The following is a 24,876-nucleotide window of genomic DNA, read 5'->3' on the forward strand; positions in this document are numbered from 1 at the left end:
CGGCTCGCGTCGCCGGGGGGTTTGATGGGCGTTGAGCGTGTTTGTCAGCCGGGTTCTGTCTCTCCGCGCGTCTGTTTGTCCCTCTTCGCCTCGGGTCTGTCCGTGTGAGAGTCGTGCCTGTCCTGTGGCGTGTGAGGCCCTCGTGTCCTGGGCCGCGCAGGCGGTGCCGGCCCGGGCGGGCGCGTGTCCTGGCGTCTGCGCCCGTGTGTGCCGTGGCGCGCTGTGGCCGCGGCGCTGTGGCCGCACTGACGGGGCTGCTGTTAGTTACAGGACGAGGAGCGCCGGCGGCGGCAGCAGCTGGAGGAGCTGCGGAGGCGGGAGGCGGAGGACCGGGCCCGCCAGGAGGACGAGCGGCAGCGCCAGGACGACGAGCGGCGGCGCCAGGACGACGAGCGGGCCAAGCGCGACGCCGAAGAGAAGGTCCTGGTCCTCTAGGCCGTAGCTGGCTGGGCAGAGGGGCGGGCGCGTCCTGGGGCGCGAGGCCGGGGCCTGGGTCTGGCTCTGCTCTACCCACCTCTCCTGTCTGCTGGGCCCTGCGCGGAGCTCTCTCGGCCTGACCTCGGGCCCCGGCCCGGCCGGCTCCCCGGGTCTGTCTTTCCCGGCCCAGGCAGGCCTGCCGCGGCGCAGGTTCAGCCCTGCTCACACGGGGTGCAGCTGTGGGGCCGTGGGTGCAGCGGGGCCCGGGGTGACGCCTGCTCGTGCCCCGCCGATGCCCACTGAGGCTCCTCCCTGCTGGCCGTGGCCAGTGGAGGTTCGGGGCTGTCTGTTCCGTGTGTGGGTTTTCTCGTTCAGGTTGTCCTAGCTGCATCTTCAGACGCCAGCTGGCCTCACTGGTCCCGGGTGGACATGGCGGCGCCACCTGTGCGGCCCACGCCGCGGTGCCCCAGGCCCCGGCCGCCTGCCGCTGGCCGCCGCGTCCCTTCTGTGAAGGTGGAGGCGCCGCACGGCGGGCAGCTTTCGTTTTTATTGCTCCTCCTCTGCACTAACTCACGGTGCCCCGCCCGCCCAAGACTGCGTGGGGGCCTTTCGTGGCTTGTGGTCTGGCAGGGACAGGCCAGCGGCGACCTGAGGCGGCAGACGTGCACCCGCGTCTCTGCGCAAGAGCGAGCGGAGGAGGGGCGCTCGGGCGCGGAGACCGCGGCCTCCCTCGCACCGCCGCCCCTCCGCTCTCTTGCCACGCGGCTTGTGGGCAGGCTCAGCCGGGCCCCGCGTGCCAGCTGTGGGGTTGGGGCGCCTTGCCCGAGGGCGAGTCCCGACCTGGCCCTCCCTCAGCCTTCCTGGTGTCCACCGTGCTCCTGCTGCGTGCACAGCCCGGCCCTCCAGGCCAGGCCTGTGGTCAGATTGCCCGCCCTGCGCCCTCGGCCTGTGGGCGGCGTGGGGACGGCTGCTGCCCTCCAAGCCCTCGGCGGATCCGGTGTCCCGTGCGCTCCCAGCCCGTGCTGGCATCGCGTGCACTGTGGCCAGTCACTGCTTCCGTCCCTGAGCGGCCATGCCAGACAGGCCGAACATCCTGTTTTCAGGCAGTGTCCGTGGACGGGCTTGCTTGGCGCAGAAACGTGCTCGCTTGCGTGTCGGGTGGCGTCGTCGGGACTTGTGCCTCCGTGCCTGCTCCTAGCGTGCCCGCGTGCGCCCCAAGCACTGTCAGCAACTGCTGTTCCCGTAATTTCTAAGATTCCTGGTCACTCCACTGAAAAGCCACGCGGGTCATTCCAGATTCCACTTCCCGCCCCGAGCGAACTCTGGTTTTGTGTAGAAAGTGCGTCAGGACGTTTTCCTGCAGGACCTGGCGGACCCAGTAAGAACAGAGAGGCGGGTCCCGGGGCTGGGCCTGCCGCGTCCCCTCCAGGAGGAGGCGGTGACTGGCGCGAGGCCAGAGTCCCCGGAGGCGTGAGGAGGAGCAGGGGCCGCAACCTCCACCCTCACCCTGCGCCGGCCAGCGGGGCCCCCGGGTGGGCTCCGGGCTGCGGGCCTGAGGCCCCGTCTAACTCCCCCGTTTCCTGCTTCTCGCGTCCCAGCGCCTGTCCGTGTCGAACCAACTGTGCTGTTGCCTTTTTCCATGTTAAAATCCCTTGAACGCTGTTGCCTGTGGTCTGTGCACCTGTGTCGGGGCGGGGGGCTCCTGCCCCCGGGGGCCGTCCTGCCGCCTGGGGGCCGCCGAGGCCTGGGGGCGCTCGGGCAGGTGCGGCTCTGGGACGGTCGCGGCGGTGGTGGATGGTCGCGGGCGCTCCCCGAGGAGCTGGACGCAGGCGGGGCTCCCTGCGCCGCGAGGCCGCCAGCCCGGGAGCCACGGGGCCCGGCCGGGTGGGGTTTGGTGTTTGTCCTCAGCGGTACAGGTGAGTCACCTCCCTGCCGAGGCGGAGGCGGGTCGGGAGAGCCGGGAGGAGCAGAGCCCAGCGCGGCCAGGCGAGGGAGGGCGGGCGCCGCCTCAGGAGTGGGGTGTGGGGCTGCTCCCCCTGGGGCTTCAGTGTCTTGCGGGGCAGGTGCGGGGCTGGTGGGTGCGCGCGAGGCCCGCGACCTCCGACCTCACCTGTGCGTGTCCCCCGCAGAGGCGCCAGGAGGACGGATACTACAGCCGCCTGGAGGCCGCGCGGCGCCGGCAGCACGACGAGGCCGAGCGTGGGGAGCCGGGCCTGGGCCGCCCCCCGCTGCCCCGGGGCTACGGCCCCCCCAGCCCAGGCCCCCCGCCCCCCCCGCCGCAGCGCGGCGCCTCCTACCTGCAGGCGCAGGCCCTGTCCCCCGACTCGCTCTACACCGCCAAGCTCGTCGCCTACGAGGAGGAGGAGGAGGAGGCGGCCGGCAGCCCGGCAGGTCAGGACGCGCCCGCCCGCCGCAGACCGTCCCCCGGGCGCCCGCCCGCCGCCCCTAGGCCGCGCCCCGTCTCCGATGGCCTCGTCCTCGCCAGGTCTTCCCCGCCCCCCTCGGCCGGGGCCCGCGGCGCCGCTCACCCCGCAGGCGCACCCCTGCCCCCGCCAAAGCCGCCCGGCCTCCCGCAGCTCGGGGGGCCCCGAGGGAGAGGTAACCCCCCGCCCCGCCACGGCAGCCGCACCCCTGCGCTTTGGCCTTGGGTCTCACGCTCGCAGCCGGCGCGGAGCCTGCCCGCCTGGGTCTCCTCCGGGGACGATCGGCCCCCTGATTTCACGCCTGAGAATTAAGCCCCGCGTCTCGATCGCCGCCCGGCGGCCTCCCTCGGCCTCAATCAGCGGCGTCCGGGCGGCGGCCTCTCCGCCCTCCGCGCCCCAAAGATGATTCTCTGTCCGCTGGCGCATCACGGTGCGGGGCGCGTGTTCCTCGCTTGGCCAGCGCGGGGCCTCCTGTCGGCCGGGCGGGTGGCAGCGGCTCCCGGGACACCCCGGCCAGCGGCGCCCCCCACCCGGCCGGGCAGGCGGAGCCCAGCGCCATCCCGCTGGGCCTGTCGGTGTTCGGTCAGCAGCTGTGTCCGCTGGTCGCTGCTTCATCTGAAAGGTCTTGTTTTCACGGTCACGGTCATTATTCCGAAGGAAAGGTCAGCGCCTCTCCCGCAAGGGGGCGCCTCAGGCTTGGGATTTGTTCTTCGTCTTCGGGCCACATTTGCCCGCCACTTCAATGATTTTGTAAAAAAAAGTCTGTGGGCAGTGCCCGAGTGGCTATGCTGACCATTGAGGTCCATCCCCTGTGGACTCTTCTTCTGAGTTAATGATCGTGACCTTCTCGGGTGGCCTTTTAGCTGCGGCTCCTCGGACATCCCGCCCTCCCTGGGCCTGGCGGTCGTGGGCACTGCGATGGGCCTCGGCGGGAGGTGCGGCCAGCCCGGCCCCGCCTCGCCTCGCCACGCCCCTGCCCAGGAGGGCTCTGCAGGTAACGCACCTCAGCTTTGACTCTTTCTTTCATGGCAAAGGTCCAAACTCCTACATGGGATCCACGGGGATTCTTGCCGGTGCCCACGACGGTCATCGCGACTCGCGGGAGAAACTGTCTAAAAGGTACCTCCGCCGCGGGACGGGCAGACCCGGGGGACTCGCAGCAGGTTTGCGTCCGCAGCTGGACTGCGGGTCCGGGCCTCGGGCCGGCCCGGGTGGTGGTGTGACGCCGGCCGGCGCTCTCCTTCCGCGGCTGGTGCCCCTGCTGCTCCGCCGGGGTCCGGGCAGCTGCGGCGGGTGTGTCCGCCCAGCCCCCCGCTCGGCCTGAGAGCCCCGGGTGCGCCTGCTGGAGAGCCCCGGCGGCCTCTGTGTGGTGGCGCACCTGGGCTGGGGGGCGCGCCGCCACGTGCGCTCGGGTAGCGCTGCCGAGGGACCCCACCGTGGGCACGCCGGCCGCGGCGCGGCTCTCCGGGAGGCCTGCCGGCCGTGCATGAGCTGTTCCTCTGGCCCTGACCCCGCTTCCCCCACGCAGCCAGGAGGCGGGTCTGCCTGGAGCCCCCGAGAGCCTGACGTTCCGAGAGCGGCAGCGGCTCTTCTCACAAGGCCAAGACGTGTCCAACAAAGTGAAGGCCTCGCGGAAGCTGACGGAGCTGGAGAACGAGCTGAACACGAAGTGAACGGGTGGAGGGTGGCGGCACCCGGGAGCGGGGGAGGGGCGCCCTGTGCCGCCTCCAGCGCTGCTTTTCCCAAACACGGGGTTCAGTGGTGCCCCGATCCCAAGAGATTATATTTTGCCGAGATTGCCATTTATACGACCTAAAGAGTCTGATTCCTCGTTGCCTGACTTACACGAAGAAGCCTTGGCTAGCGGCTTAGGAGTCTGAAGCGGAAGGGGCAGGGCGAGGGGCTGGGCCGGGCACCTGGCGCGGCTGCCCACTCCCACGGAGCCCAGGGTCTTCGCCGAGACGGGCGCGCGGCCACGCGGCGGGACGGCGGGGCCCACGCCCCTGTAGCGCCTTCTCAGCGTGTCCAGGCCCCGTTCCTCAGAGGACACGCCCTCCCGATCGGCTCTGAACGTTTGGTTTTTAAGACTTCTGCCGGTGTAGACAGCTGCGAGGATTTCAGCTTAAGGAATTTTATTTTTATAAATACTGGACTGCAGTAGGCTAGTAAACCATTGTTGATTGTGAAGGTGGCACTTAAGTGGGAAACTACTGAGTGTTTTAGATGCCACCAGGGGGGTCTGTTAAGGGGACCCCGGGTGTCGGAGCTGCCCCGAGCGAGAACCGGGCGGGGGCGGGGGGCTGCGGGCGGCAGGGACCTGTCCGGACGCACAGGCCGCCCGCCCCAGGCCGGGACTCGCCGGGTCTCCTGCGTCCGCCGGGGTCGCTCCCTTCTCGCCCGCGGGGCTCTTGGTCACCCTGTCACTTCGTGGGCTGCGGGCCCGCGGCTGGCGCTGGGGAGACGGCCTCACCGCGCCGCCCCGGGGGGGGGGCAGGACGGCGGCGCCCCTGACTGCGAGCGCATCACCCCGACAGCCCGGGCGTGCGGGGGGAAGCCGCCTCTGCCGCCCGCGCCGCGCCGGGGACCGCGCGCACCTTCCACGCGGGGGGCGGCCCCGCCCGCGGCCGTCACTTTCGCGAGAGCCGCGTGATGAATCAGAAACGCGAGTGTAAATATTTTTTAATGTTTATCAGGGTTTTTACTTGAAAGCGTGTTTTCACCGCGTCCGTGGCTGGGAAGAGAGCACGGGGGCCGCGAGCGGGGCCGGGGCGCAGGGCAGCCCCGGGCTCTGCCCGTCCGCTCTGAAGCCGCGGGGGAACTACTGTGTGGGTGCCCAGGAGCGGGCAGCCGGCGGGAGCCTGGCCGCGCCCTCGGGAGTGTGAGCGCCTGCGGGGACCGGCCGCCCTGCTGCTCCGTGTCTGCTGTATCTCGGTCGCCGCCTGTTTTTAATAAACTTTGATGTATTTGGTGCGTCTGCCGTGACTCGTGCCGGGAGGGCGCGCGTCCCCAGCCTGCGCGCTGCGTGTCCCGGGGCGGGGGTCCTGCGCGCCGCCACCGCAGGGGGCGGACGTCCTGGGCACGGAGGGCCCCGGCTCCTGGGTCTGACCCCAGGGCCCGCCGGAGCCGCCCCCTGCCTGCCGCGGCTGCCGGGAGGGCGCCCAGGGTCCCGGCCCCAGACTCGGCCCCGCCCTGGTTGAGGGCGCCCTCGGGCCTTTCCCGCGGGGCCCCAGAGCAGGGCGCGGGCTGGGGCAGTGCCGGGAGGCCGGGCGGGCTGTGGGGAGGGCGGGCAGAGACCCCCTGGAGCTGCAGTCCAGCCAGTGGGGAACGCGCGGGAGGCTGGGGGACAAGCTCAGGGAGGGCGAGGTGCCTCTGTGGGCCGGGGCCCGTGGGGTCCCGCGTCTCCTGCCCGGACCCGGGCGGGCAGGGTCTGCCCAGGGCCTCGACGGGAAAGAGGATTTGCCAGGCGCTGCCGTCGGGCCGGGGCGCCCCGCGCAGGGGGTCAGGCGCCGCCCGGGGGGGGGGGGGGGGGGGGGGGGGGGCGGGGGGGGGGGCAGCGTCCAGACCGGCGCTGCCCGGCCGGCCCCTCGGCAGGCCCCGGGGTCCCCTGCGCCGTCGTGTCCCCGCGGCGGCCCCCGCGCCCTCCCTGAGGGCGCCCGCCCCGCCCCGCCCCATCCGCGCGCCCCCCGCGCCCCAGACGCCCCACCTCCGCCAAGGCGGGGAGCCACGCGGGGAGCCATGCGGGGGGCCGCGGCGGCGCGGGGGGCGCGGGGGGGCGGCTTCTGGGAGCGGCGCGCCGGGCAGCTGCGGCGGCAGGTGCAGGTGAGGCGGTTGGGCCGCCCCGGGGGCGGGGGGCCCTGGGAGCCGGCGGGGGGCGGGGCCGGGAAGCGGGGGGCGGGCGGGGGCGGGGTTGGTCCTGGAAAAGGCGGGGGCGCGGGCTCCCCAAAGCCGCAGGGTCGGGCCTGCGGGAAGTGAGATCCCGACCGGGGGCCGCAGTGAAGCCCCGGCCTGGGGGGGCCGGAGCCCAGGCCCCCAGGGGTGCCGAGCTGGACCGCACCCCCACGCGTCACAGGGCCGGCCCGGGCCGCCCCGGATTGTCTCAGCAGATACCCGAGCCGGCCAGCCCGGCGAGGGCCCCGGCGGCAGCCCGGGGGTGCTGTGGGTTCTCCTGGGGAGACGAGCACCGCGCGGGGCTGGGGGGGGCTGGGGGAGGTGACGCGCCTCTGAGCGCACCCAGGCCCCGACTTGCCCCTTCAGGGACGCCGAGGGGCGCCTGAGCTCAGTCTCGGAGCCCTGGGATGTGGCCTGAGGGTCAGTCCAGCTGGAGGGGCCCTGGACGTGGGGGCTCCTGTGGGAAGCTGAGCATCTGAGGTGCCTGACCAAGCGTGCCGGGGGCTCTTGCTGGCCCAGATGCTGCTGCGGGGACCAGAACCACGATGGTGCCCCGAAACGTGACTCTCGCTAGGCTGCCCTGGCTGGGGCCCGGCTCTCCCCAGCCGCCAGCCCCTCTCTGCTCCCCCAGGGGGCTGGCACAGCCACCAGCGTCCCGCTCGCCCCTTGCGCCTGTCTTCCCACCAGGGTGCCCACTCAGGCCTGGCCTGCCCACTGCTGCCCAGGGCACCTGCCCAGCACCAGCAGCAGCACAGGTTTCTAACCAGCCCCTTTGACTGGGCCCCTGGCAGGAGGGAGCGGGGTCCGCCAGGGCCCCAGCGCTGGCCCACGGGCACCCTGCTCGCTGCCACCACGCTGGTTGTCTGCACTTCTTCACAGGCCAAGGAAGAAAGGATAGTTGAGCTGGAAACGGAAAATGCCATTCTCCACGGGAAGCTGGCAGAGGTAACCAGGCCCTGTCTGAGCGCAGGCGGGGGCCGTGGCTGGGGCGCAGCCCCCCTCCCCAGGCTGTGTGCTCTGGGCACCCGAAGCTGCCCATGTGCCGGGGAGTGGGACTTGCAGTCATGGTGGGTTGATTTTCAACTGTTCTGCCTCCTCCTATCATTTGTGGGGCTGTCCTCACCCCCAAAGATCCCTGAGCTCCTTGTCCTCAACTCCCGCCTTTCTGGACGCTGACCAGTGTGGCCACTGGGGCTGCACCCTGAGGCTTGCTGCTGTCTGCCTCACACACTCAGCGCCCCTCAGAGACAGCCCCCCATCTTGCTGTGGCCAGTTCTCGATGCGTGCGGGAGACGGATCTGAGGGGAGACAGCAGGTGGGACCACCCCTCCTGTGGGTCAGCCGCCGCTGCCGCTGTAGCCGAAAGGGAGCCCAGAAGAATCTGGGGCGTGACCCTGCTTGTTAGCTCTGCGGGTGGGGCGGGCAGCCGGCGGGTGGGGCTTGGCCGTGCCCACCCAGGGTCGTGGGAAGGAGGCGGGAGCAAGCCCGCAAGCTGTCCTCTTACGTTGCCTGCCCAGAAACTGGCAGTAGCCCGTGCCAGCACCTCACTGGCCAGCACCGGGTCACGTGGCCGCCCCATTTTCAGGGAGCTGGGAGATGGGTCTCAGCAAGATCTACACCCCAACTGAAAGGGGCTCTAATACGGAGAGGTGAAGGTGGGACGGTGTGGTTGAGGGGGGCAGGCGGAATCGGGTGGGCCCCGGGGGCCTCCACCCCCAGTTGGCTTTTGCCCAGAAATCTTTCCCAGCCTGGAATTTGCACCCCTACACAGGCAGCAGGTGGGGTCCTCCGTGAGAAGGGCACATTCAGTCTCGGGGTGGGGGACACTCGGGCGGTTCACCATGGGGGTTTAAGCGTGCGGGGTTCAGGCTCGGAGGGTTCACACGCAGAGAGGCTCAGGTGCAGAGGGGGTTCGCATATGGGGGCTTCAGGTGCGGGGCGCTCAGGCACTGGGGGGCTCACTTTCAGGGGTCCTCGCACAGCAGGGCAGCCTCCCCCATCTGGTTTGCTCTCAGGAACAGACCCCGGGAGCGCACACACGTCCCATTTTGGAGCTGCTTTCCAGGATACTCTGGATTCTGGGCTTTTCCATCTTTCTAGAGAAGGGGTCGCTGCCCTTCGTGCCCCCGTTTCCTTCTGGCAAGCGGGCAGGGCCGGGGTCTCCTCCTGCCGTGGCCCGGAGCCTCCGCCCTCTGGCCAGCCCTCACGGCCCTGCCGCCTGGCCCCGCAGCTACTACCTGCTTGGGTGGCGCCATCGGGCAGCCTCGTCCCTGGACATGGTCAGGGCGGCCAGCGCCCACCCCAGGACGCCGCCTCCCGCCAGGGCCTCAGACTCAACTGCCTGTTTCTCCGCACAGCGCCGCCGCGAAGCCGCCTGGAGGGGCCGTGGGGGCGCTGCAGGGCCGGGGCGTCTGCAGCAGGACACGCGGGTGGCCTGGGGCCAGCTCCGCCGCCAGGCCCAGGTGAGGGGGTCTGCAGTGGCCTCAGGCTCCCGCGGCCACCCAGGGGGCGGGGGCTGCCCGCAGAAGCCAAGAAGAGGCTGAGGCCAGGAGGCCGCGGCGGCTTCCTGGGAAGCTGGTCCCAGCCGCGATCATGCCAGGTGCCCCCACAGGCGCGCGGAGCCGCCCCCCAGGAGCCCCGCTCGGCCCTGGCTAGGAGCTTGGGCCTCAGGCCCAGCCGGCTGCCCGGCCATGCGGCAGTGACCCCTGAGCCCACGCTGCCGTGTCCGGCCTCTAGGAGCTCGGAGCCGAGACGCGGGAGCTGCGGGCCGCGGCGCTGGGGCTGCTGCGCGGCTGTGGGGACCAGCTCCAGGCCTGCGCGGCGGACATAGCAGCGGCCGTCCAGCGGGCCCAGCCCCACATGGAGGCTCTCCGGGGTGAGCCTGCCCTCGCCCGCCCCCAGGGAGGCCCAGCTGGGTTCCTCCGCCTTCTGTTTGCTCCCCAGGGGCTCCCGCCCCGCCCCCTTCTCCGTCGCGCAGCCGAGCCCTGCCCGCTGCCCTCCCAGGGCTGCCCACCCCGTCCCGTCGCGGAGCTCAGCGGCCGCGGGGCCCAGGGACTCTGGCTGGCGGCCTGGTGCTCGGGTCCGGCCACAGCCCACCGCCGGGAGGGCCGCTGCTGAGACCCCACCGGCCGGGCCCGCAGCGCAGCGCCTGCAGGAGCTGGAGGAGCGGCGTGGGCCGGAGAGGAGGCGGCGCAGGCCTCCGCGCGGTCGCTGGGTGGTGAGCCGGGGGTCAGCACCCTGTGGGGGCGGGGGCGGGGCAGCCCCGACCCCCCCCACGCCGCCCCTCGGCTGCAGGCTGGGAGGCCCCGCGCGGCCGGCCAGGCGAGCCCACACCCGGGACCGGGGCGCGAGGAGTAGGGTGCAGGCCGTGGGGGCCAGCCAGGACCAGGTGCCCCGAGTGAGAGCGCTGTCCCTGTCCGTGTCCCGCACGTCCTGGCCTCGGCTCGCCCCGTCCGCTGTGGAGCCCGCGAGGCTGGCTGGGCTGCGGGTGCGGCCGTGGGGCGGGCATGGCCTGAGCGGCCCAGGCCGGCCACAGCAGCAGCAGCCTCCGCTGACGGGCTTCTGGGCAGCTCCCCGGACTGAGGGACGCTGCTGCCCCTGAGGCTGCGACGCGTCTCCCAGATGGGAGACATGGGTGTCGTGTGACCCCCAGCTGGACGGCACCCTGGCTCACGGCTGCCCCCTCACAGGAACCGAGGGGGGACATCCGGGTGCACTGCCGCGTGCGCCCCCTGCTGGCTTTCGATAGGGACGTGGCTGGCCCCCATGCACAGAGCAGGTGATTTGCTTCTGCTGGGGTGTGCGTGTGTGCAGGTGTGTGTGCATGTGCAGGTGTGCAGATGCGTGTGCATGTGTAGATGTGCAGATGTGTGTGCAGGTGTGTACAGGTGTTTGTGCAAATGTGTGTGCAGGTGTGTGGGGGCATGTAAGTGCATGTGCAGGAGTGTGTGCAAGTGTGAGGGTGCAGGTGTGTGCAGGTGTGCGTGTGCATGTGTGTGGGTGTGCAGGTGTGTGTGTTTCAGAGTGAAACGCCCAGGAGGGGGGCCCCCCCCTGCTGCCCTGCCCCTCCCCAGGAAGGGTCTCCTCGGAGCTGCACTGTCTCCTGGGGTGGGGCCCCCTGCTTCTCCAGGGGCCGGTGGGCAGTGGGGCACTGACGTGGGCCACTGACGAGCGGTGCTCAGGCGCCTCTGAGTGCCGCGGGGCCGGGCCACTGGCCTCCCGGCTCTGTCCCTCCTACGGCGGCCTCTGGCCCACAAGGGGTCCCCTCTTGCCTTCCACCTTCATTGAAGGTGTTGCCCTCCAGCCCCCGCCGTGGTGGCCCTGTGAGCCCTCCTGGCATGCCGGGGCCACGGACAGACACAGAGGGACGGAGGAAGGCGGAGGGGAAGCGGGAGGCTGGCGGGCTGAGCGAGGCTGCACAGCAGGGGCAGGGCCTGGAGGCGCACGCGGGAGGCTGAGCAGGAAGCCCCGGCTGCCCGTGCGGGGTCGGGCGGGTGGGCACGAGCCAACAGGCACGTCCCCTCTGTCTTCCAGCTCTGCCTCCGGAGAAGTGACCTTCGCAGTGGACGATGTGAGTGGCCTTCCTGTTCGAGGCCAGGCGCTGCCCAGCGCGGCAGGGCCTGCAGAGTGGCCGGCCCTCCCCTTTTCCAGCTGTCTCTGCTCCAGCCCGAGGCGGTGAAAGCACAAGCGAACCATCCTGTGGTCTGGGCCTGGGCAAGGCCAGGGGAGCCGGGCGCCCAGCCGCGGCCATCCCCGTAGGCGGGACCCGGCAGCTCCTGGCCGGCAGCCACCCCCCCAGTCCTCACGAGTGCTTGGGTGGCTCGGCCTGTGCTGGGTGCAGGGGGCACTGCAGCCTCCAGGGTGGCCTCTCAGGACACGCGACCCCGGGCAGCTGGCGGCGGCGAGGGAGTTTCCTCCAGGACAAGTCCGGGGACGCCCGGCGTGAGCGCAGCCAGATACCCCGCCGCACCCGAGACGCGGGGGGGTGTGGGGGGCTCAGGGCCCCAGCACGTGGTGCCGGGAGCATGCTGGGCGCGGGCCCCACGGAGGAGGCTGTCGGCCACCAGGTCTGGTGGACCTGCGTCCACCAGGTCTCAGGGCTGGACCCGGCTCTGATGGGGCGCCTCGGGCAGCATCTGGGCCTCCCTGGGTCCGGTGGCTGCTCAGCTCCCAGGCCCAGGGACGGTCCCGCTGTGGGACGCCGTGCCCGGCGGGGACCGAGTGTGCTTGGGCAGCGGCTGTGGATCCATCAGTGAGGCCGACGGGGCGGTGGGTGGAGGTACCACCCCTGCTGGGCCGAGTGTCCTCCCCGCCCCTGCCGGCTCGGTCCACGGCCGCTGGAGCCCGGCACTGACAGCCGCCTTGGGGCCTCGTGCTGCTCGGAGGGGCCACCGGCTCCCCGCGCTGCAGTAGGTCCGGGCTGCGCCCAGCCAGGCGCCCGCCCCGTGCGCTCCGGCTGGCTTGCTGGCCCAGGCACTTCTGTGCAGAGTGGCGGCAGCAGCGAGCTGGACACTGGGCCGGGGCGTCCCATAGGCAGGGGATCGCTGGCGCAGTCTCCGCTGCCAGCATCGCCGAGCTGCTGGGGACCAGGCTGCTGGGGACCGGGCGTCCCTGACGGCCGATGCTGGACCTCCCCTTCGCTGGACTCTTCTTGTCCTCCCACCCCCACGAGGGGGGTGAGCAGAAGCACAGGGTCAGCCCCAGCCTTGCCTCTGAATCCTGCGTCCCTCCTGCGCAGTCTGCCTGAGGCTGATGACGCGCGGCTCGGCCACCCGTGTCCAGCCCGCCACCTTGACCTCGGCCGTGGCCCGGCCTCCTCTGCTTAAGGCACCTCCCAGAGTCCAGGAGGGTCGGGGGACACTGGCAGGCCTGGCCCAGCGCTGCCTCCCCCATTTCCGCCCCCAGCCCCGGCCCCCAGAGACGCAGAGGCCCGACCTGCGCAGAGGGCGGCCCGGGCTGCCGGGTGCCAGCTAAGTCCCGGCCTGGGCCGCCGTCAGCGCGCAGGGGCGGCCTCTGGCTTCCTGCTCTGCACGGAGGGCCTGGGCTTCGGGGAGCCCCGGGCCGCGGTGGCTCCGGGGGTCTGTCTCGGGGTCAAACTCTGCATCTGCTGACACCGGCGACTCTGGGCCGTGTCCCTGTGCTCCCGCCGGCGGGGCCGCGGGCCGCGGGCAGGGCGCGGGTGCGGGCCGGAGCCGGCTGGTTAGTGCCCACACGTGCAGGCGCCAGCCCGGCCTGAGCCGCCGTCCCAGCATCGCGCGACCCGCAGGGGCTGCTGCTGTTTCTTGTAACGGCCGCAGCGTCCCCTCTGCAGAGCCAGAGCGATGGCCAAGGCGTCCCAGCCCCTCACGGTCTCCGGGAGTGCCGGGGGAGCGTGGGCGGCCCAGGCCTGAGGCCGGCCCCCAGCAGGCCAGTCACGGGCCAGCGGCTGCCCTCCCACCTGCTCCCGCTCACCCTCGGTGTCCCCTGTCAGGAGACGCTCCTGGTGCGATGCAGCCGGCCCGGCCACCCCCTGGTGGACAAGACCTACAGCTTTGAGCGGTGAGCGCTTTCCCCGATGCCCAGCTCGGGGGGACGCGCCTGGGCTCTGTGTCAGATTTGCTGACAACGCAGAGCGTGTCGAAAGGCTGACACGTCCAGGCCAGCTGCCCACCGTGTGGGCCACCGGGCACCTGACGCGTCTGGAAACTGAAAGAAGAGAAAAGTCTGACTCGGTGGGCGAGGCCTGCGTCTGACCCGCGCCGGCCCGCGGCGCCCTGGCCGCCTCTCCCGCCGTGTGGGCAGCCCTGTCCCAAGCCGGCTGTCTGTCTCGCCAAGGGGACCCCTCGCCCTCCCAGGGATGGACTGAGGGAGGCTGAGCCCGGTGACCGCCTCTGGGGGGCGGTGGGGCGTCCAGGCGCGGTGCCCCCCAAGCCACGCCCTGAAACTCCCCCTCGGCCTCAGGGTCTACGGCCCCGCGGAGCCCCAGGAGGCCGTGTTCGCCGGCGTGAGTCCGCTGCTCGCGGCTCTGCTGGACGGGTGAGTCGCTGGACGCTTGCAGGAACCAGGGGGCTTGGGCCCAGGGCACATCCCCTCTGCTCGACCTGCCCAGGGGACATGGGGACCCCTGTGCCCGCTGAGCCTCAGGAGGGACAGTCGGGGCCACCCAGGCTGGAGCTGGACGGCAGGAGAGGGTCCTGTGGTGGGCCCAGGGTGGCGGCACAGGGGCGCCGGGCCTCGGGGTGGACGGCCGTGGCCCACGTCGGCGCATTCCAGGCACGACGTGTGCGTCATGGCGTACGGGCAGACGGGCAGCGGGAAGAGCCACACCATGCTGGGCCCGCCCTCCGCCGAGGACCCCGGCGGCATGGGCATCGTCCCCAGAGCGGCCCGCGAGCTCTTCAGGTAAGACGGGCCGGAGGGGGGTCCTGTGCAGTGGGGGGGCCGGGCGCGGGCGAGGGGCCCAGCAGGACACCAGGTCACGCACGTCCCCACAGGACCCTAATGGGGCGGGGAGAGGGATGGGGGTCAGGGCCCAGCAGGGACGCCAGGCCGTGCTTTCCCGCACCTCCCCACGGGACCCCGCGAAGGTGGGGGCTCCTAGTGTGGCAAGGGGCGGCGCATCTACTGGGGGGCCCGAGCTCCCCAGCCCCAGGCTCCCCGCTGGCTCCCAGAGGCTCTGGGCCCGGAAGCTGTGGCCTGCCCGGCCTGTCCCCGCGTCGGCGAGTGCGGCCGGGCGCCTGCGTGTCAGCGCGTCTGTGCGCGGGCGTCTGCCGGACGCCTCTGAAGCCAGCGCGGCCGCGCTTTCCCGCAGCTCCCTGAGCTGCCCATTTCCTTGGTGGCTTTTGAGTCCACCCGTTTCCCAGACCCCCTGTCCGGCCGGGCACCGACTCGGGGAGCAGGCCCCGGAGTCCAGGCCAGGCCGGGCGGGCTCTGCTGGGCACACACCGGTGTGTGCATGTCTGCGTGGGTGCCGGGCGGGTGTCAGTGCCCTCGAGGATGCAGCAGCTCTGCCCACACGCCAGGCGGCGTTCAGCCTCAGCGTTTCGGGGGGCTGAGACTTGGTGTGGCCCCAGTGACCCCGGCGTGCACCCTGGGGGTCAGGCCTTTGCTTCCGGCTTCGCGTTGTGGTGGACCCGAGGTGCCGGCCTCTGCATCAGGCCTGGCCACACCCCACCTGTTTGTGGGGGGGAGGAAGTTGGGGGCGCGTGGGGTGGGGCGGGGGTGCGGACAGTGCTGGGATGAGACACTTGGCTCCAAGCTGCCCGCTGCCGAGTGCTGCCCGCGGCTCCCCAGCCCCTGCCGGGGGGTCCCCACAGCCGGTCTCCCGTGCCCCAGGCTCCTCTCAGGAGACCCGGCCGGGAGCCTGGAGGCCGACCTCTCCGTCCTGGAAGTTTATAACAACGGCCTTTTTGACCTTCTGGCCAAAGACGGCGGCGCAGCCACGCCGGGGGTCAGGCCAGCCGTGACGACCCGGGCGGGCAGGACGGAGGTCTCCCCGCTGACCCGCGAGTGAGTCCAGCACGCCCCGGACCCCCAGCGGGAGCCTCCCCCTTCGGGCCGTGGGGCGGGGCCCTTCGGCTCCCCGGAAACGGTCCTTCTGCCCCTGAAAACAGCCGCACTCGCGGATGAGACCCTCGCCCGGGCGCAGTGGGGCCGGTCGGGGGGCAGCAGGGGCTGGGGGCTGCCCCGACTCTGTGTCGCCCCCAGGGCCGTCCGTAGCGCCGCCGAGCTCATGAGCCACGTGGGGGGCGCCCTGCAGCGCCGGGCAAGGCTGGCCACCGGGGTGCACGCCCACTCCTCCCGGTCGCACCTGGTCGTCACGGTGACGCTCAGCACCCGGGCTGCCCGGGGAGGCGCAGGTGAGGCCGGGGGCGGGGCCTCCGGGAGCTCAGAGCGGCACCTGGGGGGCCGGCCCACCTGGGGTCCCGCCTGGGGTCCCGCGGCTCCCCGCGGAGCCACGCCCCCCCCACTGCCCGCCCTGGCAGGAAGGCGGCTTCCCAGGCCCCCCGGCGCGTCCGCGTGGCCCCGAGCCAGGCTCAGGCGGGAGCAGCAGGGCCTCGGCCGCGGCGCCGCACTGGCCGGACCAGCGGGCCACGGCGGCTGCGTCGCGGGGATGGGCCGGGTGGCGTCGGCACAGGGGAGTGCTGGCCGCGGGGTGGCCCCGGTGAGCGCGGGCTTGGGAGGCCGTTGCTGGACGTGGCCCCCCAGGGGGCTGGCAGGCGAGCCACGTCTCCAGCCGAGACCCGACCGGCGCCGCCTGGTCTTTCTGAGAACGTGTCCTGTTTCCGGGCGCCTCCGGGCGCCTCCGGGCGGGCCCACCCCACAGCTGACCCACAGCTGACCCCACAGCTGACCCCACAGCTGACCCCACAGCTGCGGTGCTTTCTCTTCCCACCGCCTCACGCGGCGGGGCCGCCCGCGCCCCTGACCTTCCGGGAGTGGCCGTGAAGCAGCCGCCCCTCCCGGGCTGTGGGTGCTTTGGGGTGCAGCCGCAGACCCCAGCAGCAGCGTCACGGGAGGTGTTTTCTGCTCACAGGGGGCCCTCAGCCAGGCTGCGGTCTGCCCGGGGAGCAGGGGGATCCCCCTGCGCAGCCCGTTGGGGGCAGGAGGTGGAGCCGGGTGGGCCGCACCTCCCCGGGCCCCCCAGGGTGCCTGCCCAAGTCCCCGCCGGGCCCCGCGGAGCAGGAGCAGGTGTGGGCCAAGATGCAGCTGGTGGACCTGGCGGGCAGCGAGTGCGCAGGTGAGCGGCCGCCGTGGGCAGGGACCGAGGCGGGACCCGCGGGGGTGTCGGGCCCAGCCCTCGGTGGGCAGCCGGCAAGCCCGCGTCGGGCCAGGGGGGCTTCGCCCTCGTCCCCGGGCGCGGCGGCCGGTGCGTGGTGCCTGGACAAAGCGGCCACCAGAGGCCCCGGGCGGCGCGCTTACCCCCGCCTCCGAGGGCCGCGGCGCGTCTCCTTCCCGGCGTGCCCGAGAGCCGGGGCGGACCCGCAGCGGGGCTCCCCACAGGTGTGTCCGCCGTGGCGGGCGCGGCCCTCAGGGAGGCCGCCTGCATCAACCGGAGCCTGGCGGCGCTGGCCGACGTCCTGGGCGCCCTGGCTGCGCGCCGCGGCCACGTGCCCTACCGGAACAGCAGACTCACCCACCTGCTGCAGGACGCGCTGGGTACCCGCCCGCCGCCCCTCCCTGCCCCCGGCTGACTCCCGGGTCTCCCCGCCCCCTCCCCCCGCCCGTCCCCCGACTCCCAGAGCCAGTGCCCCTGAGACAAGGACAGCCCCGGGGGCGCCCCGGGCGAGCCTCCCCGGAATCCCTCACGCTGCTCCCGTCCCCCGTCCCCGCAGGCGGCGACGCCGAGCTGCTGCTGGTGCTGTGCGTGTCCCCCTGCGCGCAGCACGTGGCGGAGACGCTGCAGAGCCTGGGGTTCGGGGCGCGGGCCCGGCAGGCCCAGCGAGGGGCGGCCAGGGCGGGGGCAGCCGCCCCCAGGCGGCCCGGGAGGCGCGGGGGAGAGGCGAGGCGGCCTGCGGGTCCTGCCGCCACCCCGCCCTGTGCCCAGTAAAGCCGCTTGTGTGGAGTCTGCCGGCTGGTGTCCTCTGCGGCGGGGGTGGCCATGCGGCTCGGGGCCTGCCCGGAGGGCCCCTGCGGAGCCACCTGCCCCTGGCGGCCTGAGGCCCCTGCGGGAGTGGCGTGGGGGCGGGGTGTGGGCACGAGGCCCGCCGCCCCCCCCCCCCCCCCGCGCCCTCTCCCGCTCCCGGGAAGCGGCTCCCGAAACGTCGCTCTGCTTGAAGCACTCCGGGCCCCTCCCGCTGCCCGGCTGTCCCGGGTTGGGGTGGGCGGGGTGGGTGTGCCCTGGAGAGGGGGTTACAGACACACCCCGGCCCTGGGAGAAGACCAGCGCCCCCCGCTCACCCGACGGCCAGAGGAGGGCGTGTCTGTCCACCAGGCCCAGGGAGGCCGGAAATAGGACTGCCGGGCCCAGTGGGGTCTCAGGGTGAGCCAGAGCTCCGGCTGGCCGCCGGCAGTCCAAGGACAGGGGTGCTGGGGCGGCCTGCACTGGAACTGGCCACCCTCCTGCTAGGACGGGCTGGGTTGGGGCCGCAGTGGGCAGCCCGGATTTGAGGCCCCACCTGCCCCAGGCCAGTCAGAAGCCGGCGCCCGGCCCTTTGTCCAGGCGGAGCACAGCCAGGCGGCGACCCGTGCGGGGCGCAGCCACCAGTGCCCTCTGGTGGCCGCCGGGGGTTGAACGGCCAGGCGAAGCCTTCGCGTCCAGGGCTGCTCAGGGCCGGTCACCCGCCGGCCACCAGGGCTCTCCAGGTCCCCATGAGGCGCCGTGTGGGGCCCGGGAGGCCCCTTGCCCAGAGCACTGACCCACGGTGCCTGCCCGCGTGGGCTCAGGCCCTGCCCCATCCGAGGGCCCAGCAGGCTCACGGGCCTGAGACCAGGTGGCCCAGGCGGGCTCAGCACAACTCAGAAGTCACGGGGAAGCAGAGGCTCAGCCCGGTCAGCAGTGCTGGCCTCCACCCGTCCAGCCCGTGGGGACATGGGCCCAGCTCCCCAGGACCTGCCCCCCGCCCGGCTCGCCTGCTGGCGCCCCCTCGCCATGACCACACAGCCCCCCCGCCCCGGGATTTGACCGCGCCCCACGTGGCCCCTGGGGACAGCCGCTCTGCCCTGCCCCAGCCATGCAGAGTCCGGCCCGGCGGTGGCTCCGGACGCGGGTCTGCGGCGGGCGCCTGCTCCGTGGCAGAGTGCTGGGCGGGCCTCCCGGGGCAACTGTCCTGCCGGCGAGGAGCCCGGGAGACCCCAGGGAGGCCCCCGGGGGGACGGCCAGCGGGGCCCTCCCAGTCCAGCTCCAGCTGGCGGCCACAGGGGCGGCCGTGCACGCCATCCGGGCTATGGCTGTGCGGGCCGAGGCCCCCAGCTGGGCGCCTCCGGCCTCCGCAGGGCCAGACCGCGCGCTGGCTGCAGCTGGGCCCTGACGGCCGCTCGGCCGCGCCCCCCGCCCCGGCTCGCCCCTCTCCCTGGCAGTCCTCTCCTGGACTGGGCTCGGATGTCCCGTGGGCGGCTTGGGGCACCTCAGAGGCGGCGCTGCGGTCCCCTCCTGGCCCCCATGGACACGCTTGCCCTCCTGGAGTCAAGTCACACCCGACTCCTCCTCGTTCCCAGCGGTGCCACCCTCCTGCCAGAGCTCACCAGGCAGCCCCCCGGCCGCAGGCCCACCCTGCCCGCTAACTGGACGTCCCAGAACCACTGGCCTTGGCGCCTCCTCCCGCCCCGGGTACAGAGGAGCAGCCCCCAGCGCCCACAGCGTGAGACCCTTGCTGCCCACTGCCCCGGCTGGGGTGGTGGAGGGGGCGCGGCCACCCCAGAAGCATGCGGCCAGGGCTACACCTGACCCCTGACCCCCATCTGGTCACCTCGAGGCCTGCCTGTGCCCCAAGCTTGGAAGCGGTTCTTGGGCTCCCGGTCAGGGCCCCTGTGTGGGTCTGGGAGGCTGGTGGACCCTGGACAGGTCAGAGTGGAGCGGGGGTGCGGGTGTGGGCAGGGACTGGCTAGCTTGGGGCCTTGGCACTCTGGCCCCTGGTCCTCAGAAGGGCGACTGGCCGCGCCGCCCTCAGTGGGGGACGTCAGCACGGGGGCCGGGGCCGGGGCCCAGGGTGGGCACAGCTCAGCTAACCTGAGCAACCTACTGCCGCCTGGGTCCAGCACGCCCACTCTTCGGGCCTCCCTCACACCGGGCGGCCACGCCTAAGCTACCGGGAGGCCCACCTGGGGCCGGGGCTCCAGCGCTGGTCAGCAGGGATCACCGCCCACTGCCCTAGGAGGCCCTGGCCGCCCTGCAGGTGCCGTCCTCTGTGGCCCGCGGACAGAGGCACCTGGACCCTATGCCCAGGTCTCCACTGACCTTGTAGGGCCTGAAGAAGTGGATGTCATGTCCTCCGGCCGGAGGCCCAGGCCCTGCTGCTGCAGGAGTGGATGCTGCCCCCTGGCCACACTGGGGAGAGGCCTGCATCAGGCCCCTGCCAGCCTCCCCCACCCCAGAGCAGGGCCACGGCCGAGCGCGCCCAAGTTGCTGACACCCGGGCCTGTGCTCTGGGAGTGACCAACTTGTCCCTGCAGGCCGGGAGCCACGCCCGGAGAGGCCACACGTGGCCAGCAGCGTGGAGGAACGGGCGTCCCGGGGAAGGAGAGGGCTAGGGAGGAGGGGAGCCCCGGGACGGGGGCTGGGCAGGGCGGACGTCACTGTGCTTGCCACCAACCCCCCACCTTCAGCGCTGGGGACAGAGCAGGAAGCCCAGCGGCCTTTCCGCTTTCGCCCGCTCTGGACCGTCCAGGCCCCGCTCACCCGCGCGGAGAGAGGCTACAGCTCCGTGCAGCGGCCGGTGGTGATGGGCCGGCCACAGCCCACAGCGGCCAGCAGGAGGAGGGCCTCTTCCGTGGGGGCGCTCGGCGCAGCACCGCCCTCAGGTGCGCAGGTCACGGCTCCGGGCCCGGCCTCGGCTGGGCGGCTGGGCCCTCCCGAGGTGCTCATGGTCTCGCGGCTGCCCAGGCTTCGTTCGCTCCAGGCCGCTGCAGTCCCCAGACGGATCGGGCACCTCTCGTCCTCTCGGAGGCCGGTGGTGGGCCTCAGCCCTCTGCAGCCAGCGCGGCCTTCGGAGGACCCTGAGGCCGCAGCCCCACGCTCGGCCTGCGGCGCGGACACCCCGGGCAGCTCCGGCTGGGCCCTGCCCCTGCCCCCGCCACAGTCGTCCTGGTCACGCTCAGCATCCCTGGCTGCTGCTGTGGACGCAGCCCCGAGATGGGGGTACGTGTCACCCCAAGATGGGGACTCGTGTCACCCAAAGACGGGGGCACGTGTCACTTGCATTGACGACGGGCACAGAGATCCAGAGGCAAGAGAACTGCCCAGAGCAGAGCTGTGCCCAGGGCCGGGGTCCCCGGCTCAGCCCAGTGCCACGGGGGGCACCCGCATCACCGGAAGCAGAGGCCCCCCCAGGCCCCTGCAGCGCAGACAGCACCCCCTTGCCCAGGGAGGGCCCCTCTGGATGGAGCCTTGTGGCTTCTCCCTGGGCGGCCCGGGAGAGGCCCCGGGAGAGGCCAGGGGGTGCCACGGTCCTTCCTGCCCGCTGGGCCCAGAGCCACGCCAGCAGCGTGCCGACCCGCCGGCTGCGCCCTTAGCTGCAGGAGCCTGCGGAAAGCGGGGTGCTCGTGGGGGCCTGGGGCGCCGGACCTCCCTCCACCGCCTCCTGCCAGGTTTGGGCAATTGCCACCACAGTCACACCCGGTACAGGTGCGCTACAGCCAATGCCCCCAACACCACCCCTACCCACCCCCCCCACACACGGACACCCCCACACCCCCCCACACACCACCCCCCCACACACCACACATACCCCCCCACCCCCCCCACACACCCCCACACACCCCCACACGCACACACCCCAGCTTAGGACAGCGGCATGGCCAGGCCTGGGGGAGCAGCCGGGTCCGGCGGGCCGGGGCTGCCGAGGGCCGGGCTGGGGACGGGCGGGCCGGACCCGGGGCCGCTGCGCGGGAGCCCGAGGACGGGCCTGGGGTCGCGCGCTCGGAGCCCCCCGGACCTCAGCCCGCCCTGCCGCCCGCCCTGCCGCCCGCGGCCGGCGCGTGGGTGCCCCTGTCCGTGGCGGGGGCCGGAAATCTGCGGCCACTCGGGCTCGGGCGTGGGTGTCCGCGGGGCCGGACGCGTCCCTCCCCGGCCTCCGCGCCAGGGCGGGGCCCCAAGCCCGCGCCAGAGCCCCGGGCCTCGTCCTCGCGGCTCGCGGGCAGGAGAGGCCCCCAGGGGCGCCCGCGCTGGGCCCTGCCCCTGCCCGCGTCCGCGCTGCCGCCTCCTGCTGCGGGCGGGGCTCCCCACCCGCAGACCCCAGAAGGGAGCCCCGGAGCCATGGGCAGTCTGCTGCGGGGCGGGAAGAGGGGTGCGAGGCCGGCCGCGGGGCGGGGAGCGCGTCCTGGCCACGAAAACAATTTTGAAAAGGAGTCGCTCCCCTTACCTTTCAGCCATGAAGGAAAAGCTCGGCGGGCCACGCCCCGCGTCACAGCCCCCCGAAGAGACAGGGCCGGCGTGTCGGCAGCCCCCCGGGTGTGGCCGGGCTCCGGGGGTGGCCAGGCCCCCGAGCGTCCACGCGCCCCAGCAGGCAGCCTCATCACGCCCACGGACTCTCCGGAGCAGTGGGGCGGGCGCCAGTCTTGAGGGGCTGGTTTCTGGGGTGCTCCTGGCAAACCACTGAGACCAAATCTTCACGCCCACGGGCCTCGGTCCCCAGGCTGCTCTCTAGGCCAGACGCCGGGGGACGGCCAGCTGGTGAGCAGCACGGACGGGCCTGCGCTTGCCATCCATCCCCCGCACCTGCCACCCCGCCGGACCCGCCACCCCAGCTGGGCCCTGCGCACCGGCCCGCCCGGCTCTGCCACGGCCTCACGCCTGCTGCTCCCGCCAGAAGCTGGCGGCTGGCGACTGGCTTCCAGCTGTCTTCTTGCTTGATTTGCAGCATTAGGGCTGCAGAGACCAGGATGCCACCTGCGGGACGTGTGGGCCCTGAGCTGCCCCGGGAGCTCCTCCCGCCCCACCCGCCCAGGAAGGGCTGCGCCCTCTGTCAGGGCGGGTCTGCGCTGCCCAAGAGGCTGGGCGGGCGCCACCGAGGCAGAGACTAAGGCGGCTCTCGGCCCTGGAGGCTGGCAGGGTCCTGGGCATCAAGCCGGTGCTCCCGCAGGGACAGAGGGTCCTGCTTTGTGGGGCTCTCGTGTGTGGCGAGGGGCGCCCCCTGCTGTGCTCTTGGGGTGCTGCGGGGTGCTGGGTGCTCCCGGGTGCTGGGTGCTCCCGGAGCAGCTGCTGGGAAAGCAAGGGCCTCCAACCGCCTGCCCCGCCTCTGGGGACGTCCTGTCCCCTCCCCCCACAGCCAAAGCAGGACCTTGTGGCTGGGCAGTTCAGGGCCTGTGCCCCAGACCTGGCTGGGGGTCCGGGGGTCCTCCGCTCCGCACGTGGAGGAGGTCGCCTGCGGGAGACCCCGCCCCCAGCCCTGGGACGGCCCGTGGCGGGGGGTGGGAGGGGGGATAAGTTTCACAAGGACCCCCGTGTTCAGCTCTGCTGTCACTTTGAGGTCGGTTGGCAGCGGGGGCGGTGGGCAGTGGCCTCGGGCGCCCCAGCCTGGGAGCAGGTGCGCGCCGGGCGGAGGGACGGCCGCCAACGCCCTCCAGGGCCCGGGTATGGAGGGGCCCCCCAGCACCGCCTGCCTGCTGTCCCCGCCCAGGAGCCGCTGCCGGGCCGTCGCTGCGGTGACGGCTGGACTTCACTGGCTGCCGTCCTGGCGCGGCTGCTGGCCCACAACCAGAGCAGCCGGCAGCCTCCCGCAGGGCCAGGCAGGGCCCGGACAGTCTGCTGGGGGGAAGCTGCAGGGGGTGCGGGCTCCTGGGAAGACCCAGGCACCCAGGCAGGGTCCACGCGGCTGCAGCTGTGATGGACCCGGGTGAGCCTGGGAGTGGCCCTGGGGTAGAGCCTGGGGTGGAGCCTGGGGTAGAGCCTGGGGTGGAGCCTGAGCCTGGTAGAGCCTGGGGTAGAGCCTGGGGTGGAGCCTGGGGTGGAGCCTGGGGTGGAGCCTGGGGGTGGGTCTGGGGTGGAGCCTGGGGGTGGAGCCTGGGCTGGGGTGGAGCCTGGGGGTGGGTCTGGGGTGGAGCCTGGGGGTGGGTCTGGGGTGGAGCCTGGGGTGGGTCTGGGGTGGAGCCTGGGGGTGGGTCTGGGGTGGAGCCTGGGGTGGGTCTGGGGTGGAGCCTGGGGGTGGGTCTGGGGTGGAGCCTGGGGTGGGTCTGGGGTGGAGCCTGGGGGTGGGTCTGGGGTGGAGCCTGGGGGTGGGTCTGGGGTGGAGCCTGGGGGTGGGTCTGGGGTGGAGCCTGGGGGTGGGTCTGGGGTGGAGCCTGGGGGTGGGTCTGGGGTGGAGCCTGGGGGTGGGTCAGGGGTGGAGCCTGGGGGTGTCTGGGGTGGAGCCTGGGGGGGTGGGGTCAGGGTGGGTCTGGGGTGGAGCCTGGGGGTGGGTCTGGGGTGGAGCCTGGGGGTGGGTCTGGGGTGGAGCCTGGGGGTGGGTCTGGGGTGGAGCCTGGGGGTGGGTCTGGGGTGGAGCCTGGGGGTGGGTCTGGGGTGGAGCCTGGGGGTGGGTCAGGGGTGGAGCCTGGGGGTGGGTCAGGGGTGGAGCCTGGGGGTGGGTCTGGGGTGGAGCCTGGGGGTGGGTCTGGGGGAGTGGAGCCTGGGGGTGGGTCTGGGGTGGAGCCTGGGGGTGGGTCAGGGGTGGAGCCTGGGGTGGGTCTGGGGTGGAGCCTGGGGTGGGTCAGGGGTGGAGCCTGGGGGTGGGTCTGGGGTGGAGCCTGGGGGTGGGTCTGGGGTGGAGCCTGGGGGTGGGTCTGGGGTGGAGCCTGGGGGTGGGTCTGGGGTGGAGCCTGGGGGTGGGTCTGGGGTGGAGCCTGGGGGTGGGTCTGGGGTGGAGCCTGGGGGTGGGTCTGGGGTGGAGCCTGGGGGTGGGTCTGGGGTGGAGCCTGGGGTGGGTCTGGGGTGGAGCCTGGGGGTGGGTCAGGGGTGGAGCCTGGGGGTGGGTCTGGGGTGGAGCCTGGGGGTGGGTCTGGGGTGGAGCCTGGGGGTGGGTCTGGGGTGGAGCCTGGGGGTGGGTCTGGGGTGGAGCCTGGGGGTGGGTCTGGGGTGGAGCCTGGGGGTGGGTCTGGGGTGGAGCCTGGGGGTCTGGGGTGGAGCCTGGGGGTGGGTCTGGGGTGGAGCCTGGGGGTGGGTCTGGGGTGGAGCCTTGGGGTGGGTCTGGGGTGGAGCCTGAGGGTGGGTCTGGGGTGGAGCCTGAGGGTGGGTCTGGGGTGGAGCCTGAGGGTGGGTCTGGGGTGGAGCCTTGGGGTGGGTCTGGGGTGGAGCCTGAGGGTGGGTCTGGGGTGGAGCCTGGGGGTGGGTCTGGGGTGGAGCCTGGGGGTGGGTCTGGGGGTGGAGTCTGGAAGTGGGTCTGGGGTGGAGCCTGAGGGTGGGTCTGGGGGGTGGAGCCTGGGGGTGGGTCTGGGGGTGGAGCTTGGGGGTGGGTCAGGGGTGGAGTCTGGGAGTGGGTTTGGGGGTGGAGCCTGGGGCTGGAGCCTGGGGTGGACCCGAGGGCTGGGCCTCATCTGC

The 24,876-nt window shown here is 73.1% G+C and overlaps 2 protein-coding genes across 7 annotated transcripts in view; both read left to right on the forward strand.

Moving 5' to 3' along the window:
* Positions 1-5,280, forward strand: part of AFDN (afadin, adherens junction formation factor) — a 68,170-nt gene extending 62,890 nt beyond the window's left edge. For 3 of the 6 annotated variants that reach the window (XM_037520715.2, XM_037520712.2, XM_054697975.1), the window contains exons 30-33: positions 265-420; positions 2,547-2,808; positions 3,875-3,959; positions 4,369-5,279. In XM_037520715.2, the coding sequence (XP_037376612.1) occupies positions 265-420; positions 2,547-2,808; positions 3,875-3,959; positions 4,369-4,513 (648 nt within the window). In that variant the 3' untranslated portion in view covers positions 4,514-5,279. Of the gene's footprint in view, positions 1-264; positions 421-2,546; positions 2,809-3,874; positions 3,960-4,368 lie in introns of all 6 variants that reach the window. The other 3 variants (XM_037520713.2, XM_037520714.2, XM_037520711.2) reach the window with 2 other exon arrangements.
* A 7,068-nt stretch (positions 5,281-12,348) lies between these two features.
* KIF25 (kinesin family member 25) lies at positions 12,349-18,676 on the forward strand. Its single transcript, XM_054698165.1, has 12 exons — positions 12,349-12,403; positions 12,633-12,805; positions 13,039-13,265; positions 13,668-13,742; positions 13,980-14,108; positions 15,042-15,215; positions 15,414-15,565; positions 15,915-15,966; positions 16,157-16,446; positions 16,710-16,865; positions 17,042-17,163; positions 18,386-18,676. Exons 1-12 carry the CDS (start codon positions 12,349-12,351, stop codon positions 18,674-18,676), a joined length of 1,896 nt encoding a protein of 631 aa, XP_054554140.1.
* Positions 18,677-24,876: the final 6,200 nt, after the last annotated feature.

This window comes from Talpa occidentalis, unplaced genomic scaffold, assembly GCF_014898055.3.
Source record: "Talpa occidentalis isolate TD23 unplaced genomic scaffold, MPIMG_talOcc4v2.1 talOcc4.2, whole genome shotgun sequence".
NCBI lineage: Eukaryota > Metazoa > Chordata > Mammalia > Eulipotyphla > Talpidae > Talpa > Talpa occidentalis.